The sequence below is a fragment of the Anthonomus grandis genome, chromosome 3, assembly GCF_022605725.1.
Source record: "Anthonomus grandis grandis chromosome 3, icAntGran1.3, whole genome shotgun sequence".
Taxonomy (NCBI): Eukaryota; Metazoa; Arthropoda; class Insecta; order Coleoptera; family Curculionidae; genus Anthonomus; species Anthonomus grandis.
This window is the reverse complement of record NC_065548.1, coordinates 495,158-514,475: the sequence shown is the minus strand read 5'-3', so window position 1 is coordinate 514,475 and position 19,318 is coordinate 495,158. Positions and strand designations below refer to the sequence as shown.

Genomic DNA, 19,318 nt, shown 5'->3' with positions numbered 1-19,318 from the left:
TTTTCAAAAAACCCTGAAATAGGTGTCTAATCAATTCAAATGGAGAATCTGTGTACGAATTTTCAAAAGTGTAACTTTCTTAGTTTTTGAGTTATGGGCATGTTGAGAGAATTTTTGATGAAAAAAAATATTTTTTTCAAAAAAAAATTGTTTTTTCAATTTCTTGTACTTTTTTCAAAAAACCCTGAAATAGGTGTCTAATGAATTTAAATGGAGAATCTGTGTACGAATTTTCAAATGTGTAACTTTCTTAGTTTTTGAGTTATGGGCATGTTGAGAAGATTTTTGATGAAAAAAATTATTTTTTTCAAAAAAAAATTGTTTTTTCAATTTCTTGTGCTTTTTTCAAAAAACCCTGAAATAGGTGTCTAATCAATTCAAATGGAGAATCTGTGTACGAATTTTCAAATGTGTAACTTTCTTAGTTTTTGAGTTATGGGCATATTGAGAGGATTTTTGAAGAAAAAAAATATTTTTTTCAAAAAAAAATTGTTTTTTCAATTTCTAGTTCTTTTTTCAAAAAACCCTGAAATAGGTGTCTAATCAATTTAAATGGAGAATCTGTGTACAAATTTTCAAAAGTGTAACTTTCTTAGTTTTTGAGTTATGGGCATGTTGAGAAGATTTTTGATGAAAAAAATTATTTTTTTCAAAAAAAAATTGTTTTTTCAATTTCTTGTACTTTTTTCAAAAAACCCTGAAATAGGTGTCTAATCAATTTAAATGGAGAATCTGTGTACGAATTTTCAAATGTGTAAGTTTCTCAGTTTTTAAGTTATGGGCATGTTGAGAAGATTTTTGATGAAAAAAATAATTTTTTTCAAAAAAAATTTGTTTTTTCAATTTCTTGTACTTTTTTCAAAAAACCCTGAAATAGGTGTCTAATCAATTTAAATGGAGAATCTGTGTACGGATTTTCAAATGTGTAACTTTTTTAGTTTTTGAGTTATGGGCATATTGAGAGGATTTTTGATGAAAAAAATTATTTTTTCCAATAAAAAATTGTTTTTTCAATTTCTTGGACTTTTTTCAAAAAAACTTGAAATAGGTGTCTAATCAGTTTAAATGGAGAATCTGTATACGAATTTTCAAATGTGTAACTTTCTTAGTTTTTGAGTTATGGGCATATTGAGAGGATTTTTGAAGAAAAAAAATATTTTTTTCAAAAAAAAATTGTTTTTTCAATTTCTAGTACTTTTTTTAAAAAACCTTGAAATAGGTGTCTAATCAATTTAAATGGAGAATCTGTGTACGAATTTTCAAATGTGTAACTTTCTTAGTTTTTGAGTTATGGGCATATTGAGAGGATTTTTGAAGAAAAAAAATATTTTTTTCAAAAAAAAATTGTTTTTTCAATTTCTTGTGCTTTTTTCAAAAAACCCTGAAATAGGTGTCTAATTAATTTAAATGGAGAATCTGTGTACGAATTTTCAAATGTGTAACTTTCTTAGTTTTTGAGTTATGGGCATGTTGAGAAGATTTTTGATGAAAAAAATTATTTTTTTTAAAAAAAAATTGTTTTTTCAATTTCTTGTGCTTTTTTCAAAAAACCCTGAAATAGGTGTCTAATCAATTCAAATGGAGAATCTGTGTACGAATTTTCAAATGTGTAACTTTTTTAGTTTTTGAGTTATGGGCATATTAATAGAATTTTTAATGAAAAAAATTATTTTTTTCATAAAAAAATTGTTTTTTTAATTTCTTGTGCTTTTTTCAAAAAACCCTGAAATAGGTGTCTAATCAATTTAAATGGAGAATCTGTGTACAAATTTTCAAAAGTGTAACTTTCTTAGTTTTTGAGTTATGGGCATGTTGAGAAGATTTTTGATGAAAAAAATTATTTTTTTCAAAAAAAAATTGTTTTTTCAATTTCTTGTACTTTTTTCAAAAAACCCTGAAATAGGTGTCTAATCAATTTAAATGGAGAATCTGTGTACGAATTTTCAAATGTGTAAGTTTCTCAGTTTTTAAGTTATGGGCATGTTGAGAAGATTTTTGATGAAAAAAATAATTTTTTTCAAAAAAAATTTGTTTTTTCAATTTCTTGTACTTTTTTCAAAAAACCCTGAAATAGGTGTCTAATCAATTTAAATGGAGAATCTGTGTACGGATTTTCAAATGTGTAACTTTTTTAGTTTTTGAGTTATGGGCATATTGAGAGGATTTTTGATGAAAAAAATTATTTTTTCCAATAAAAAATTGTTTTTTCAATTTCTTGGACTTTTTTCAAAAAAACTTGAAATAGGTGTCTAATCAGTTTAAATGGAGAATCTGTATACGAATTTTCAAATGTGTAACTTTCTTAGTTTTTGAGTTATGGGCATATTGAGAGGATTTTTGAAGAAAAAAATAATTTTTTCAAAAAAAAATTGTTTTTTCAATTTCTTGTACTTTTTTCAAAAAACCCTGAAATAGGTGTCTAATCAATTTAAATGGAGAATCTGTATACGAATTTTCAAATGTGTAACTTTCTTAGTTTTTGAGTTATGGGCATATTGAGAGGATTTTTGATGAAAAAAAATATTTTTTTCAAAAAAAAATTGTTTTTTCAATTTCTAGTTCTTTTTTTAAAAAACCCTGAAATAGGTGTCTAATCAATTTAAATGGAGAATCTGTGTACGGATTTTCAAATGTGTAACTATTTTAGTTTTTGAGTTATGGGCATATTGAGAAGATTTTTGATGAAAAAAATTATTTTTTTCAAAAAAAAATTGTTTTTTCAATTTCTTGTACTTTTTTCAAAAAACCCTGAAATAGGTGTCTAATCAATTTAAATGGAGAATCTGTGTACGAATTTTCAAATGTGTAACTTTCTTAGTTTTTGAGTTATGGGCATATTGAGAGGATTTTTGATGAAAAAAATTATTTTTTTCAAAAAAAAATTGTTTTTTCAATTTCTAGTTCTTTTTTCAAAAAACCCTGAAATAGGTGTCTAATCAATTTAAACGGGCAATAATTGTACAAATTTTTAAAAGTGAAGCTTTCTTAGTTTATGAGTTATGAGTATATTAATAAGATATTTTAGGAAAATTATTTTTTAAGTTTTTTTACATTTTTCAAAAAACACCGAAATAAATATTTAATCAATTTAATACTAATTAACACATTTAATTTTCGACTACAATTTCTCTGAAACCTTAAAGTCACCTGATTTGATATTTTATCATAAAATAAAGCTTCAGTATTCGACTTCTTTCGTGTCTTTACGAACAATTTTTTTATTTAAGAATTTGTTTGATAAAGTGGTTACGAATTTGTTCGGATGGTTGGAAAAAGAGTGAATTACACTATCAGTTACTGTAGGTTTTTGGTAGATCTTGAATTCAAGTAAATTGGTACTTGACCTCATAATCAAGAAAGAGTAATGAACCTTCATTTTCTTTTTCACGAGTAAAATTAATAGAACTGTGAAAAGAATTAACATTTTATAAAATATCCTGCAATTCATCTTCAAATCCGGTAAAGATTGTAAAAATTCCATTCACGTATAAACTCGCAATTATAAGTAAAATAAAACCATTTAGTTGTCCGCTAAACTAGCAAATAATGCTTTATTTCTCATGGCACCGTTCACACCTGAAATTTTTACAGATATAAAGTCCAGTGCAACGATATATTAGAATGGTCACCCGTTAAACCACCAGCATTTTACTTCTCAAACAATGTAAATAGATAAGGTGAATGACATTGTTTGGCAGGTGGAATGCTGGTGTTTTGACGGGTGACCATTCTAATATATCGTTGCACTGGACTTAACAAGTTATCATTCGGCATAAGAAAGTTTGTTGAGCCAGTAATTCTTAAATTAAAAACTTGCAATTGGCTTCGTTCGGCCGTCTTGTTTCACAGGATAATAATTAATAAAAATCCACCATATACCTGTATACAATGAAATAAAGTTTAGAGCAGATGTTATCACCTCCTTGAATTCTAGTCATTAGTTTGACTTTGTAGAAGCAGAACAAGAAAACTCGAAATTTCTTTTAGGAACAAAAAGGTTTTGTTATTTTTCTTTTCGTTTTTACCAATCCGTCAATTATTTTTTATCTATGGTTCACTTATATTCATTCACAATCAAGAGACATGAGATAAACAAGCCTCTATTACTTGTAATTAGTCAATGCAGCGTACCAACTCGGCTGCGTATTGATACTAGATACTGTAAAACTAATTGAAGAAGATTAAATGTTTCTACATTTAACGAATCATTTTTGAATGATTAGTTTGGCACTGGCGACGGCGACCTCGGTGACGATAGGAACAATAGATGAAATTCAAAAGCTGCACATAAGAACGATTCCCTTACAAGAGTCCCCGATGAGGATCGCTTACCAAGAGAGCACACAAGTAAGCACCAATAAAACACTAAAAAAAACCCTTTCCCACGCATTTAAATCTCCCTTTTTAGTGTCGCAGGCTTAGGACTTTAAAAGGCTATCTTCAGGAGGCTATTTCTGTTTAAAATATCAGCCTATGATGTAACAAGCAAACATTATGAAGTGCTGCGCTTTACATCAACGTTAAAAATTTTTAAAAACATCACAATATTAGCGACAAAACAAGTTGCCGTTGAGTTTTTTTTACGAGCTGTTTTGTTTTGTCCCTTAAATTGTGATGTTTTTAAGGTTTTATAACGTTGACGTAAAGCGCAGCATTTCATAGTGTTTTTGGCTGATTTTTTAAACAGAAATAGATATAGCCTAAATAAAAGCCGAAACAACGGCAATCCTTTTGAAATAAAATGAGTATTATTTAGGTATAATTTAGATTCTTCTTTTTTAACTTTTTGAATGGTTGTTTTCTTGAGTAATTTATTACAATTTTTCGTATTGGGATCATTTTATTTATTTACTTACTGTCTGTAATATTTTTTTTATTTTTTGTTATTTAACAAAAAATTTAATCTGTCTGTGTGAATTGTTTTGCTTGATATTATAAATTGTCAAATTTAGAATTTAGAACTTTTATATGTAGGTTTATTAGGTATATGATTAAAGAAAAAGCTGTATTTAATCAGTTACTAAAATTACCATTTTATTTTAATGAAGTGTGGGGCCACAATGATGTTAAAGACCAGAATCTGCCATGGCAGAATTCTGAATTTATAGGCCTTTTATTTGCGTAAATTTATTACTAGATTTTGTAAACTTGTATTTTTTTTCTTTCTATGCAAATAAAAAATATTTGTTATTATTATTATTATTTGAAGTCCTAAACCTGCGAAACTTTCTTTCCATTTCACACTAAGGACGCTAAACTTTATTGATGACCCCTTTCCAGTGTTTCGGTGTGTTAACTTCAAGAATAGACATCCAGGACTCTTTCGGTTTAAATCCGGTGAGACCGAGCGCCTCTACGATGACCCAAGCCATCACAGTGTCCAGTAGTGTGGCCGGATTAGCCGTGGGCAAGTCTGGATCTACTAGTAACATAGTCACGAGTAAACGTAGAAATTTGTTGATTAAATGATTGGTTTTGCATTTAATGCGGTTTTAGGCAGCAGCGCTGAGTACGGGCAAGAAGTGGAAATTCATAATCTACTAATAATCGATCAGAACACTTTTGAGGTGCTGGCGGCTCATCAGTTTATGCAGAACGAGTACGCCCTATCGCTCATATCGTGCCGGTTGAGTAACGATACTAATACGTATTTTGTCGTAGGTAAGTCAACTATTTATTGTAGATATTATTCATCTGCGGTAACTGTAATCGCTACAAAACGGGGAAAGCCATAAATACTGTAAAAACCCCATTTCCGACGCATTGGTGTCTCGAGGCATTTTCAGTGGCGCACACTATCAATTAAAAAAATATTGGATATTTTACCTTTTTACTTTCTATTTAACTATTTACCTCGTTTTTTTATTTTTATAACCAAGAATAAAAGCGATTGATTTTGTACACCTATATTAATGGAGGAAATTTCTTCCTAAGTCATATGATTTTTTCTTAATGCGATTTGAAGTAGATTTTTTAAATCCGAATCGTCTAACTCATCAAAGCTATCATCAGTTTCATCATCATCATCCTCTTATAATTAATTTTTCAGGGATGTCCTCTATTATCTGGTCAGTTTTCCGATACCTATTCTCTATATCTCTGACGTCTAATGTCTGACGTTATTTTTCCAATGATTGGAACTGACAGACTCGATACCCTTATATAATAAATCTAATAATTTGGTATAACTGTTAAATCACCAGTATTATAATTTCTTATATATCGCTTTACTTCGGCCCACACTAATTCTATAGCGTTTAATTCGCACATGTAGGATGATATTCTTAGTGGAATATGTCCATGTTCTTTCAATAAGTTGTCTATTTTATAATTTTAGTGGTCTTATTAAGCTTATACGCACATAATAAATCGTAAAGCTGAAATTTTTTGATTTTTTTGATTCGTTGTCTTTGAGCCAATTTACTATTACACCTTTTATCGAGGATTTTGTAGACACTACTTGCTAATACAAAGTGATATTTCGCTAACATCTTTCCTAAAGTTGGTACTAATTTATATTATGTATAAAATTTCTCAATAATTCTTCTTAATACGCCAAAATCAGCATCATCAATTTTTTTCAGTACTAATAATCTCTTACGTGTTTTTCCTGGAGACGATAAAAGCTCTGTAGGGTCAAACTCACGTCGATATTAGTCTTATTTTTAATTTTAATTATTGTAGATCGCCCTACTCCACAATACATAGATACTTGTTCTGTTTAATTTTTTAAGGGTCGCTTAAAAGCAATATTGGCATTTTCCTCATTACCAATTTTTATTACATTTGCAATAACCTCACAAGTCTGATCTTTCAAAACTTTATTTTTTAAATGTTCCTTATTACTAATTAAAAAACCACGATACCACACAAAAGCTAATGTAAACGCCAAGGAACAAAATTAACGCGATATCACAACATTATCAATAAATGAAAAATTAAACAGATACTTGCACACTTTCAGAAAAAGATGGGCGGTTCTAAAATAGTAAGTAAAAGGCTACATTGGCAGTGGCGAAGCGTGAACTTTTTTTTCGGGTAGCCAAACAATAAAAATCGCTAATTAGAAAAAAAATGTGTATTTCATATTATTCACTTTAGTGAAATAGGGAATGAAAGCGCATTAAAGGTTAACTCAAAGAGAAAAATTATGCAGTGATATAAAAAAGAAAAAAATAATAATAGATAGCATAAAAATAAATACTACTTACAAGAAAACATAACATATATTATAAATATTACATGTATATACTTTACATAAATATTCATATTGCTTTATAAAGAAGTTCAATACGACGCGATTTGCTCATAGCAAAATTGTCAATGACTTTTTCTTTAAATTGTGAGTGTCGATTGTAATCTGCAACGATATATTTTTCTATAGATAGCGTGGATAACGCTGACAACCGTTCGTTCTTCATCGAGTTTCTCAAATATGTTTTTATTCGTTTTAAGGTACTCATAGATCTTTCTGAGGAGGCACTGGTCACTGGTATAGTAAAAATTAGCCTCAATAATTTTATACTTTCAGAAAAAACATCATTTAAATCATTATCATAAATATAATTAGATTGAGAAGGGAGTCGTTTCGGCTGATCCGCCGCTCAGCACTGCTACCTGTGAGATATTTTGTGCATAACTCTACTTGTCTTAGTTTGTCTCTAAATATAATTAAATAATTGTAATGGTTCTAAATGTTGTTTAATATCACAAGCATATATAACTGATAGTTCATTTTCTAGTTTTAATAAATTAAAAATTTTTGGATAGGTACTATCCAATTTTTGGTAAAGGTATTTTGGGGATTATTTTAAATAATCGGGATATTTTTCCCTTTCAAAAAGATTTATAAATGATAATTTGTGAATATCGCTAAATCGTTCCTGCAATTGAATAATAATTGTATCAATTACCTTAAATGCAACTCTTTTAAAATTCATCTTAATATTCTCAGAAATCGCGTCACCTAAAAATTCGTCACATTGGTCTACACAAGAAGCAATAGTTTCATCTTTACGTAAATCAGATGTATTTTTAATTGTTTGTTCTTCTTCTTTAAAACAAATTGCAGGATTTGAGTATTTTTGATTGCAAAATTGAGTATAAATGATTTGAAAACACGAAAATGTTATAAAAAAGACATAACATAAGAACAAATTTAGGTTGTTTTAATATTTTGATTAAACCTATAGCCAAATTAGTACTTTCTGGATCGAATTTATCAGAATCTCCTATGAATTTTTAATAGAGTGTGATAGTTTCGAAAAATAGAGAATACTGACCGAGAATGGAAATTCCATCTTATGTCAGACCCACTTGGAATATTAAAACCTGATTTTCTTAATTCATCTGCTCGTAAAGGAGATCTTGCAAAAAAGTTTTAAAACTACTTAAATTACAAATAAACAGTTTAACATTAGTAATTCGCTTGGAAGAATGTAAACGAACTAAATTTAGTTGGTGAGCATAACAGTGTATAAACAGTGCTTGTGGACAGATTTTTTTTATTATAGTTTGTACGCCACCCTTAGTTCCTGATATGATAGCCTGATATACTAGCCCCGTCATAAGTTTGGGATACAAGTTTTTTTTCGACTTGGCATAATTTTAACACTTCCAATATTTTATTACTAAGACCTACGGCCGTCTTATCACCAGATACATCATAAAATCCAAGAAATCTTTCTACTATCTCATTTTTACAGACATGCCTCAAAATAACACTAAATTGCGCACAACACGAATTGTCTGTAGTAAACAAATTCGGTGTTTTTTAATTCTTCTAAGATTATTTCCTGAACTACACATGTGATAGATTCAACAAGAGAGAGAAGATATTTATATTCAATGCTAACATTTTAGCAATTAAGTTACAATAACCTACCTTTATTTCTTGACTCTCCAGTCTCATCATGGCCTCTAAATGCAAGTTCTTGCTTCGCCAAAAAACATACAACGTCAATTAATCGGCCTACTATCTGTCTATTTTTTTTCACTTTCTCATTGTGTTGAAGAGCATTAATTTTTCGCGCCTCAATAAGAGTGTGATCAATGCGGACTTTTCCCAACATGCAAAAAAATTCATTACATGAAATGTGTTTTTTCGAGGTAGCATGTTTGTTCGCTTTCTGAACAAAATTTTTGATTACATTGATGCCATCTTTTGCCCAAGCTTCTTCTCCGCCAAATAAAACACAGGGAAAGCAGTACAAAGCATTCAAATTGACACTTCCCGTCAACCAGCTGAACGACTCGTACCAGGTTTTTTGGAATTTCCGGATAGTTTTGCCGTCTTTTTGTGAAATATTAAGATCAGGTCGTTTTTGAGAATTTTTTAAATTAAGTTTTTCTTCTAATGATAAAGAAGAAAAGTTTCGTTCTTTAATGTATGTAATTGGATCTTCAATATTCATTATTTTAAAATTAAATAAGACAAATAAAAACAGTCATTCATAAATAACCACTAAAATTAAAATATCCACTAAAAAAACGTTTTTTATACACCCAAAAATAAAAATACTACTAAATATTAAATTACTAGAGCACGCGCCCGCACCAAATGCCAAATGCAGATTCATCAAAACAAAACAAAACTGAAGATGTATTGCGGCCGACCAGATCAATTTAAATTGTTGAATTTTAATTTAAATTCAACAATTACATGAAATAATTAGGTGATAAATTAATGATAAATAACAGGATAATTTTGGGTAGACAGTGTCTACCTTGTCTACTCGTACGCTTCGCCACTGTACATTGGCAGGTTCTAATAAAAAAAAGCGATTAATAACCCTGGGCCCAAATCATTTTCCAATTTAAATATATGTTATGCATAATTAGATTAAGACATGTTTGGTTTACCTACTGTTATCAGATGAGACCAAAACAAAGGTAAGAACACAAAGTCGCGGTCTCATCAAAAGATTCTGCTGAGACCGTGACTTTGTATTCTTACCTTTGTTTTGTTTTCGTTTGGTCTCTTAGAGAAAAATGGATGATACGTTTCCAGTTATCAGATGAGCCCTTTAAGATACAACTGGTAGATAATAAAAAGACAACTCGAAAGGTCCTATAAAAAGGATTAACGGTAGGTGCAGGTCATAAATTATTAATTATTTTATAAATATATATGTATTAAATTTCTTTTTCCTTGATAATCCAACTATTATAATACACTAATAAATTGATAATTAAAATAATATAATACCTGCATATATAGGTAGAAAAGTTTATAAAGAACCGGCTGCTCAATATGCGCACAAACCCATTTTTCAACACAAAATCGATAGAAAATCCGGTGGCAGAGAGAAAAGACGACCGCAATATATTTTCTCTCGCTTCTTATTAAAGAAACCACAAGAACAAAGCAGCCGCCGTACTTCGTTTCTTTGTACCTGCCGGGGATTTAAAGCCTATGACGTAGCCTGAAGGCCTACTCAGTGTCGGCTCGTACGGGAAGTGAGTTAATCGTGTTATAAGGCATTTAAAATCTGTTGTGTTTTTTTTTAAGTATAATAGTGAAATAGACTATAGTTTTTTAGTTAGACTATCCAATTTTTATTGTAAAAGGTAAGTAAAATTGGTTTAAATTATTCAATTGTCTAATAATTTTAAAAAATAAATGAAAATTAATTACTGTTAAAAATTATATTATTTTAAATATACTATATGTACAGCCTAGAGTGTGCATGTGTATATTAATTTTTTTCCTTTCTAATTTTTTTTTAGATGTCACCTAAGAAAGTAGGTAAACAAGGACAAATAATTCACAGCCAAGAGAGAGATTATTTCTAACTTGGCAGCTTTTATGAAAAAAGAAGCAGAGCAAGGAATTACTATTCCTTTGAAAAATGTTAGGTAAGTGAACAATATAAATTCATATTTTATTGTAGGATGTTTTCAAATTTTAATTTTTATTGTATTGATAACTTACAATAATAGTATATAATTATTTTAGACAACGTACGTTAGCTGCCACTCGAGTATCCCAGTCAACTTACAGAAGAGTGGTCCAAGAGTCAGAAGATATAGAAAATATACCTTCCTGTTCCTTTACCAGTCCAAGGAAAAAAAGGTTAAGAAAATCTCAGAAGATTGGTAACATTACTTTGACCCAAATTAAAGATATAAAACAAATAGTGTATGATTTCTACATATTTGAAAAAAGAAGACCTACTCTAAAATGTAAGTACAGTGTATTTCAGTTGTAAAACCCAAGTAATTTACTTACCCTACATTGCAATATAACACCAGAATATTTTATTATTTAGACAAAAGTGGCACCTGTTAAGTATTTTTTTGGGTTTTGACATAAAATAACCATATGGAGATTTATTTATTTACATATTCTTATTTGGAAAGTACCTGCCAGAGTACCTATCTTAATATTCTTTAATTTATTAAGCTTTTTATTTTATTAAGTTACGTCTTTGCTAATTTTATTTTTAAATATCATGAGAAATTTGTTTAATACATTAATATGTCCCTTTAATTACATATAAGTTTTTTTTATAGATGGACCAAAACGGACGATAACAGAAAAGCTCTTATGGAATCTTACGACATACGATTGAAAAGGATCAAATATTTAAAGCAAATTTTTAAATATAAAGAGGAAGGCCGTAATATTGTATATACTGATGAAAGTTACATACATAGCAGTCATACAAAGGACAAAGGGTGGTTTGATGAAAGTCGACATGGAATTAGAAAACCCATTTCCAAAGGACAGAGACTGATAATTCTTCATGCTGGGGGAAGAAATGGTTTCGTAAATAATGGGTTACTGATTTTTCGCTCAGGTAAAATTTTTTAGTTATTTCTATATAAAGTAATACCAAACATGATATTAAAATGTAATACGCAGAAATGATACTCTTAGTTCGTTGATTGGATAAGCGGGTACTTATACTTTTCAGTCCCAGTTCCCTACCCATATTTTCACCTATAATATTTAGTCAACCTTTTACCATTATCAATATTGATATTTTGATAATTAATACCACACTGACAACTTTATAAGATTATTTTAAAATCTTTTATTCTTCTCTTTTTAGGGTCAAAAAACGGAGACTATCATGATGATATGAACCATCACAACTTCATGAAATGGGCCGAAAATCAGTTAATTCCAAATTTACTACCTAATTCCGTCCTAGTATTAGACAATGCAGCTTATCACAATGTGCCTGTAGTCAAGAATGTTACATCTGGAAGTAAAAAGCAGGAAATAGTTGACTGGCTCAAGGAACGTAATTTTACATTTGATGCAAAACTCACCAAGACAGAGTTATATGAAATAGTGTCTGAAAATAAAAAAAAGTATCCTGTAAAAACCAAGTTGGACGACCTAATGGAAAAGCATAAAAGCATGGACACATTGTGTTACGTTTGCCTCCATACCACCCAGAGCTTAATCCGATAGAAAAAATTTGGGCAACTGTTAAGAATTGGGTGGCAAGCAGAAATTCCACTTTTAAATTGGCGGATGTCGAAACTTTGACAAGGCAGAAATTTCGAATGATGAGTGGATAAATATTTGCAACCATATAGACAACATAGAAAAACAATATTTCGAAAGTCATCACCTTTTTGATGAAGCATTGGATTTTTTAAAATTTACAGTAAATACAGGCTCATCTGATGAAGAGATCGAATGGTCTTCATCGGATGAATCTGATTTAGGTTATAATACACTATCTGATAGTGAATAAAAATATATAATATGTAAAATAATGAAATAAAACTTTAAGCTTATACCAATTTGTTTCTTTACACAAGTCGTTTAAAATACCTAATCCTGAAAAAAAAATGCGAATAAAGAATAATTTTCAGCTACCTATTTGAAGTCATGTTTTAAAAATAATTAGCGAACTGTATCCTCCTGTAAGTAAAACTATTTTTTATTAGATTTTTTATGGGCACATCACAATGCTAAAAAATATAATTTTAATTTATCTACATTTTTTTAAACGAATCTCGGAGCAATTAAATTCAAATATATGCATTCTTAGTTGGTATTTCAACTAAATCAAACGCACTTATAATATCGCTAGCTACACCTACTAAAAATCTAGGGCTATTTAAACTCTAGTACAAATAAATATTAATAATTCCAACAAGTGCGCCGCCTCCACTGTCTTCAGACCTCGACATAGTCATCTGACCCGATCGATAGAATAACGAGATGCGCGGATTTTGCCGCCTGTTGATGTCACCGGTTCTTTATAAACTTTTCTAACTATACATATTCCATAATTTATGGGTAATTCTCAGTTGGAGTATTTTTTTCTTTTTAACCTATTGAAAATGTTACGGCTCTCGCGATATACTCGTAAAAGTGCATTGTTATCAGTGCTAATTTTCTTCTTTTAAGATTCAAATAGAATAAAGTAAAAAGTATGCATAACATAGCTAAAATTGGCAACTCGGTTAAACCCAACTAGGTTATGAGTGACTCAAATCACCCACCTTAATAACCAACAAACGCATTTCCATGATTTTTTTTTTTATTTAGGTACGTCGACAGTAAACCCAGAAGAATCCGAACCGAAACAGGGCCGTATCTTGGTGTTCCAATGGAACGAGAACAAACTGGTCCAAATATTGGAAAAAGAAATTAAAGGCGCTTGTTACTCTTTATCAGAATTCAATGGGAAATTGTTGGCGAGCATAAATAGCACCGTGCGACTGTTCGAGTGGACCGCAGAAAAGGAATTACGATTGGAGTGTTCGCATTTCAATAATATCGTTTCCTTATACTTAAAAACCAAAGGGGAGTTCATACTGGTCGGGGATTTGATGCGGAGCATCACGTTGTTACAGTATAAAACTATGGAGGGCAGTTTCGAAGAAATCGGTGAGTGAAACAATGATTGAACGATGAAAAACGACATTTGACAACTGTAGCGTTTTATTTTTCTATTCCTTATTTTCACTAACGCTTCATTGATATTTCATTAATTTCAATAATTATATTAATAATTTCAGTCAACTTCTTTTATTGATATTTCTTTAAATTCACATTGTCAATGACACATTACTACTGTAACGCATCACTCTCCTGGTTTAATTATTCATGCTTTCTGTTGACGGTCCATCACTCTTCTGATTGATCTTAATTAATGTTTTCTCTGATTGGCTGACATTGACAGCTCAGGCGAGAGGTGGGGTGGTTACTGATTTAGTCGGTACTGCATCCATTTTTCGAGGACTTGTTCCCGTGTCGCAGGTAGAAACGCACGTAAAAGGCCAGTTTTTTATTTCCGAAATTTGTGAAGCAGGAAGTGGCCAATATGGTTTATAATTTATAGTCCTTAATCTTGTTCCTTTAGGGAACTGTTTATTTCATAATTCTGGTGCGGGATGCACAAGATTTTGATGGATAGATAATGAAACTTAGCAAGGTGAGTGTGTCACATTTGGAACGCCATTCATTTTTATCGTCAGTGAATACAATGGCAACCGTTGTTTTAGGGTTTTACTTTTCCGTTTTCCTCTTTATTCTCCTTCAATTGTTGATGGCTGCAGGCTGTTGATTTCCCCGAGCAATTGCTGAAAGCTGTGGAGCTGGAGCCAGAGTTAGAGCTAGTATTAGAGATTCCCAGTCCAGATAGCTAAGCTACAAATGGCATACATTCACAGCCTCGATTTTGAAGACTTTCAAAGTTCATTTCTTGGAGGAATATACAGGCCAGTTTATTCCATTTATTTAAATATTACTAACCATAGATTTGTCTCACTTGTTTAAATTTTTATTAATGTACCTTTATTGCTACAAATATTTAATCAATATCATAATTAAATACGTCAATTTCTTATCTATAATTTTAGTTATTTTTTGTTCAGTATTTTTCAGTACCTTTTTGGTAGTTAAGTAGATATAACTCGGTTAAGGCTGATATGCCTTAGGTAAAAAGGTTCATGAACTTTCCCCTGCGTACTACAAATATATATTAAAAAGTTTAATAATTGCAATTTATTTTTCAAGTGCTGAAATCTACCTAGTAGTGAAATCATAATTTAAATGTTACTTTTGTCAAACTTATTTTAATCATCTTAACATTATTCATATTTTAATTCATAATAAATTATTAACATTTAACAGATTAGAACATGAGGTGTATACAATTCTTTGATGTAAATATAATTTGGTTGTATTGTTAAGATATTTTTTTTGTCTCTTTAAATCTACTTTATCCAGGGTCATTTAATTGTTAATTGAAACTTATATACCAAGTCTTTTTCTTAGTTTTGATTCATTAAAAAAAAAAAACTAAGTGGCGCCCTCTTATTTAATAGTTATAATCAAGATTATATTTTTTAATAGCCAGTCATAAGTGAACCTTCGAATAATCCCAAGCCTCCAATAATTCTTAGCTACCGTCTGCAAACTCTTGGCAAAATAGACTTACTAAAAATATTTCTATTGGCCGCAATTGTGTACTTTGGCAACGTAAATTTAATGCCAAAGTATTGATGGTCCACGCCTATTAGGTTAATGGTTATTGACATTTGACAAAAATCTTACCCTTTTTGCACCCAAAATCGAAAACGCGAGTAAAAAAATGGCCCTTATTAACAACTAATTTTTATTAAGGAATATGCATGACAGAAACCTAAAATTGTTAATGTTTATATGCTTTTCAGTCTTCCTCTTCTGAGTCACTGTTTTCTCTATTTGTTGTGGGATTTCTGAGAATATTATCATAAAAAGTCCTGTAGTCTTTTGGTATGAAATTTTTTATTTTGGCAACATCTTCAAGCTTCTTTGGTGATAGGAAATTTGCCATTGTATGCTTTCAAATTGGGAAGGTTTAAAGGTTTGTCTTGTTTCTTCACGTTAAAAAGGCCATAAGTGAAATCATCAATGAATTCAGACGCCTTGATGTACCATTTATTGTTTGGGTATAATATGTTCAATTTCTGTATTTTCTTATGGTAAAAGACTGTCTTTTTTCAACATCTTTGGCCGTCTTTTTAAATTATTGTGGCCACCAGCCTTTGAAATCCAGTATATTGGTATTTGTTAGCCGATTTCATTGTATTGATCAGGAGAATAAACCTTATTATATTTTTTTAAAGAGAAGAATTGTGACTGAAAAGTTTCTATCACAATGCAAAAAACTTGTCCTCCGATTAGTTAGTACAGTAAACAACTTGGTTAAATTACGATTATCGTTTTGTCCTGCGCATGCATCACTAAACACATGCAAGATTTTTTACTTCTTTAAGGATTTGTTTGCCAATGAAGTCCAAAACTGACGTACACACTTCCTTGGAGCATCTCCCTCTGTGTATGTGTAGAACATTGATATATCATTACCAAGGCTATGAACATTAAAAATGTACCTAATACCAAATTTTACGTAGGTAGTAGAACATCTCCTGAACCGGCATTAAAGGAAGGGAAAGGTTTTGCATACAATCAAAAACTATTGCACCAATGTCATTTCTTTGCTTACAGGTCTTTTTGATTGCCTGGAATTTTTTGTAAAATTTAGACGCTCTTCTTTTACATACCATAAGTTCTACAACTGCACACCTTTTTGCCGTTTCAAGAGCTGTTAAAACTGCAAAACAGCTGTCCGAGACTCTAAAGGTTATAAATGACACCGATGTTACATTGCGTGGATGAACGATAACATTCCAGTAATGTTAGCTCAGCAAAAATGTAGTTATACGAAGGTGGTCTGCGATTTAATCGTGTTTTTGAAATGTTATCCTTTTTCTAATCACCCATTCATTTATTTGCTGATTAGCGCGGGATTATAACCCGAACTGGATGACCGCGATCGAATTCCTCGACGACGACGTCTATTTGGGCGCCGAAAACTCGTTCAATATGTTCGTGTGCCAAAAAGACAGCGCGGCGACGACCGACGACGAGCGCTCCTCGATGAATCAAGTGGGCCACTTCCACGTGGGCGATATGGTCAACGTGTTCCGGCACGGATCCCTGGTGATGCAGAACATCGGCGAAACGTCGACGCCCACCAGGGGATGCGTCTTATTTGGGACGGTTAGCGGGGCTATCGGTAAGAAACTCTTTGTTATGATGTAAATTGAACTTCAAAGTCCAAAATCCCAGAAGCTACCGGGAAGAATATTCTTATGAAATTAGAAGGAACAAATTTAACAATACAAGCTTTACAAATGTCGCTTAGACCGAAAATGATCTGAACAAAAGTTACAGATTTATTGAATAATTTATGTAAAAGTATCCAAGTATACTAACACAAGCTTAAATGGAGCGCAAATACAAAATAAAAACAGTATTGCCAAATGTAGTCTCGGTAAATTTGACCTAGACTTTGTTACATGCAGATTTTGCCCTAAGCATGTAACATGGGATTTCATATAAATTCGGGCAAAAGTTTATGGGTTTTGGTATCGGCTTGAAAGAGTTGTGTGATTTACAGTTTTATAAATGGAATTTGGGGTTTGATAGCAATGCAATTTATTTTTTTAGGCTTTTGGGGTTTGATTATTCTTAGGAATGTATTTACCTACCCTATCCTGTCAGCACACCTCGGTGGAGTTAGTTGTATTATATTTCCTTAGTTATTCATGTACCTGGTGTTGGGAACTTTCTGACCTTTGATTTATTTGTCAAGAGTTTCTATGAGGCCGGTATATGTCTGGGGTATGGAGGGACTTCTAGAGGGTGCTGTTGTGCCACAGATTGCGCTATGAGTGGAGTAAATAAGACCTTTTAGATGGTGATCCGTTAGTGTAGGAAAACTTACAAATACTTTCTTCTGTAGCGGAATCATGTTGGGCAAGGTATCCTAATTGATTTGAAATTGGCCTCCCCAGTTTTGCTTGCTATATTTCCCTTCAATTGTTCAAGTTAAGTTTTGGTAAATAAACATTCCTTGACTTCTGGTTTCTAACCCTACTAGCCGATTGACAGTAATGACTATTGACACACTTGTTGTGGAGGTTTGGCAGCGTTCCTGTCTCTCATTAAGGTGTGGTTTCCATTTGGCGGATGACGGAGCGGCATAAATCAGGCAGAGCGACGTAAGAGGAAAATTGGAATTTCGTAGCCCCGTTGGGAAAATTTTGTTAGTTTTCCATGTTTTAGTATCCGAGCAGTATCATTTTGCTATGGTATTGCGGAATTTCTATTTTGATAGAGTGAGGCTCCGCGTAGTTTGCACCAAGAGGCAGGGTCAGATCGTGTCGAAGAGAGAGAGTGACAAGTTCACTGCCAGTGTCCCTGTCACTGTCTGTCAGTTCCTTGTCCAGCCTGTAGCCATCCCCTTATCAGAAAGAACAGTCGACATTTTTGTGTTTTTAAGGAAAATTTAAATTCATCTTGCCGAGAATTCGGTTGAACGGAAAAATATTCCTCCCAAGTTTTGGGGTTTAATTTGATGAACCTCTAGTGGGAAGTTGTAGCCGAGAGGATTTCGGATTGACCTGATATTTTTGGATTTGGTCGGCTGCTCCCACACCATTTATGGGATTTTGAAATTTTCTAACCACAAAACGAGACTCTAGGCCTCGCTCACCACCTTAGGTATGTAGCAACATGTTGGTAATTGCCATAGAATTGATTGTGTGTTTATTTTACTGATTTTTTTGTCCTCTATTTTAGAGGTCTTTCCTTTTTCTTATTCTCTCCTCTATTCTCTGGTTTCTTCTGGTCATCCCAACACTGTTGGCAACCGGCTGAAGTGAGCCTCAACACAGCCTGAACTGAGCATTGTACTGTGGCTCTGCGATTTTGGATTGGAACTTGCCTGAAATCGACTTGCCCATGTGGTCGTTACCCTGGTTGTAGCTGACTGGTTCCAGAGCTGTCGAGTTAAGCTACCTTAGCCAAAATACACAAGAGATTAGAGGACACGCAAGTTTTTGCACATTTTATTTTATTTTTCTCTTATTGAACGGTTTGATTTGAGGTTGGGGGTTGATTTATTAATTTGAAATTTATGGGTTTATTTTCTTGTATGTAAAACAAAAACGTTAAGGGGTTCTTGCTAAGTCTATTAACATTAACCTGAGGGTTTTCATTTGAAACGAGCATCGACATAATTGATTTTGACATTGAGCCTGGATCACCTTGTAAGGGATCGGCTATTTGCTACAAATAACCTATTTAGTCATAATGTTGGTTGTTGGTTAACAGGTTGTATTGCACCAACATACCATTAATAGGCTTTTAAATTCGAACCTTACTATTTAAAATTTTTATTTAGATTAATGTGACTTGATTAGAGTTTGTAAAAGGTATTTTAGGGCCAGTGAGGTATTGTGAATTAGGCTCCAAACATATACTTCTTGTAAACAACACGTGATCACGTTTTGG

The 19,318-nt window shown here is 31.6% G+C and overlaps 1 protein-coding gene and 1 long non-coding RNA gene across 2 annotated transcripts in view; both read left to right on the top strand.

The window, feature by feature from the left end:
• The window catches only part of LOC126733918 (DNA damage-binding protein 1), a 46,405-nt gene that overhangs the window by 24,923 nt on the left and 2,164 nt on the right, over window positions 1–19,318 (top strand). The window contains exons 11-15 of the mRNA XM_050437385.1: window positions 4,224–4,347; window positions 5,281–5,440; window positions 5,497–5,661; window positions 13,517–13,858; window positions 16,761–17,036. Of these exons, the coding sequence (XP_050293342.1) occupies window positions 4,224–4,347; window positions 5,281–5,440; window positions 5,497–5,661; window positions 13,517–13,858; window positions 16,761–17,036 (1,067 nt within the window). The remainder of the gene's footprint in view (window positions 1–4,223; window positions 4,348–5,280; window positions 5,441–5,496; window positions 5,662–13,516; window positions 13,859–16,760; window positions 17,037–19,318) is intronic.
• LOC126733920 (uncharacterized) lies at window positions 10,674–12,756 on the top strand. Its single transcript, XR_007659903.1, has 3 exons — window positions 10,674–11,184; window positions 11,515–11,801; window positions 12,057–12,756. It is a non-coding gene; the product is annotated as an uncharacterized LOC126733920 (long non-coding RNA).